Genomic DNA, 1,640 nt, shown 5'->3' with positions numbered 1-1,640 from the left:
CCAGCAAAACCAAGGCTGGGCTGTACCTGCTTCCTTTACCATCAAAGAGGGCACCACTGAGCTCAGGGAAATGTGTGGTGAAGGAGGAACGGAAGAGGAAGGCAGAGAGGATGGCAGGGACTCCGTCTGAGGGGAGGTAGCAGACGAAGAGGAGGAAGATGGATGATTCTTTCAGGAAGGAAGGATGTGAAGAGAAGAAGTAAGCAGCATTTGGAGCGGGCAAGGGAACCAAGAAATGTTCTTACTTTACTGTTTCTTTTTTTGTATTTTTTTTGGAAGAGACGGGTTTCACCATGTTGCCCAGGCTGGTCTCGAACTCCTGAGCTCAGGGTATCCACCCGTCTCGGCCTCCCAAAGTGCTGGGATTACAGGCATGAGCTGCCACACGTGGCCCTGTTCTTACTTTTTAACGTGCTGTTAACGTGGGAGAGACGTAAGCACATGACGTACCGACAGGAAGGGGCCCAGGGTGACCGAGGTGAAGGATACAGGAGCCAGCGTGGTGAAGGATACAGGAGCCAGCATGGTGGAGGATACAGCAGCCAGCATGGTGAAGGATACAGGAGCCAGCATGGTGGAGGATACAGGAGCCAGCATGGTGGAGGATACAGGAGCCAGCGTGGTGAAGGATACAGGAGCCAGTGTGGTGAAGGATACAGGAACCAGCGTGGTGGAGGATACAGCAGCCAGCGTGGGCCCTGGAGAAGGCAGGAGCCAGGAATGAGAAGAGCTGCAAGCAGGAACCTGGCCATGGGAAGAGGCCTCCGCCTGTCACAAGGAAGCCTTGCTAGAGAGAAGGAAATCATCCTTATAAACACACACCACGGCCTACCAGGGGATGGGGGGCAAGGGGAGAGAACTTCGAGGACAGGTCAATGGGTGTAGCAAACCACCATGCACACGTTTACCTATATAACAAAACTGCATGTTCTGCAGATGTATCCTGAAACTTAAACTAAAAAATAAATAAACATAAACTAGCTTTGTGCATCCTTTTTCACCTGCATTTCTGATGACATAATTAGATAAATGACCCACAGTTTGATGTATCCGTCTCAGGCCTCCCACCCTCCGCATTCTGCCAACAACTCAAGCCCACAGGCCTGCCTCCCTCTTCAGCAGGCCCTTGATAGTCCCCACCTACCTCCCTGCCTTGGAGACAGAGGCAGCATCCTGGGGGAATAAACAGCTCCTTGATGTCCTCTCAACCCCAGTTGATCAGGAGCTTATGGCAGAGAGAGTCCTCTTCAAAAAATTGTCTTAACATGGTCCATGAAAAAATGCTATTAGACAAATTTTAGTAGACAAAACTAACAATTAACAGGAAAAATTGTTTAGAGTAAAAGAGGTTATTCAGTTTTTTTAGGAGTAAAACCCAAGAGAAGCTCGATATTTTGAAATATATTATTGCAACTCAAAACCTAACCATGGGAGTTAGAATTGCGTGTCCCGAGGATGGACATTTTGTCAGAATTGGAGCCCAGTCTCCAAGGGGGGTCCTAGGAGTCCCCTCCTGGCACGGTCACCCTGGCAGCCTCTCCTCCCTTGTGAGGGTGGATGGGACCTGCAGCTGGTTTCTACTCAGCAGAATGTGCCAATTGCAGGGTACAGGGATACCATGACTGTGATTACGCTGCACT

The 1,640-nt window shown here is 49.9% G+C and overlaps 1 protein-coding gene across 1 annotated transcript; it reads right to left on the bottom strand.

Moving 5' to 3' along the window:
* Positions 1-367: 367 nt before the first annotated feature.
* Positions 368-1,273, bottom strand: LOC126933875 (mucin-5AC-like). The gene is made up of 2 exons (XM_050754092.1): positions 1,145-1,273; positions 368-698 (listed from the first exon to the last, which is right to left on the bottom strand). The coding sequence occupies exons 1-2, from the start codon at positions 1,170-1,172 to the stop codon at positions 418-420; spliced, it is 309 nt and encodes a 102-aa protein (XP_050610049.1). The 5' UTR covers positions 1,173-1,273; the 3' UTR covers positions 368-417.
* Between the last annotated feature and the right edge of the window lie 367 nt (positions 1,274-1,640).

The sequence above is a fragment of the Macaca thibetana genome, chromosome 13, assembly GCF_024542745.1.
Source record: "Macaca thibetana thibetana isolate TM-01 chromosome 13, ASM2454274v1, whole genome shotgun sequence".
NCBI lineage: Eukaryota > Metazoa > Chordata > Mammalia > Primates > Cercopithecidae > Macaca > Macaca thibetana.
Note: the sequence above shows the minus strand (reverse complement) of the source record. Positions and strands in the feature narration are given on the sequence as shown.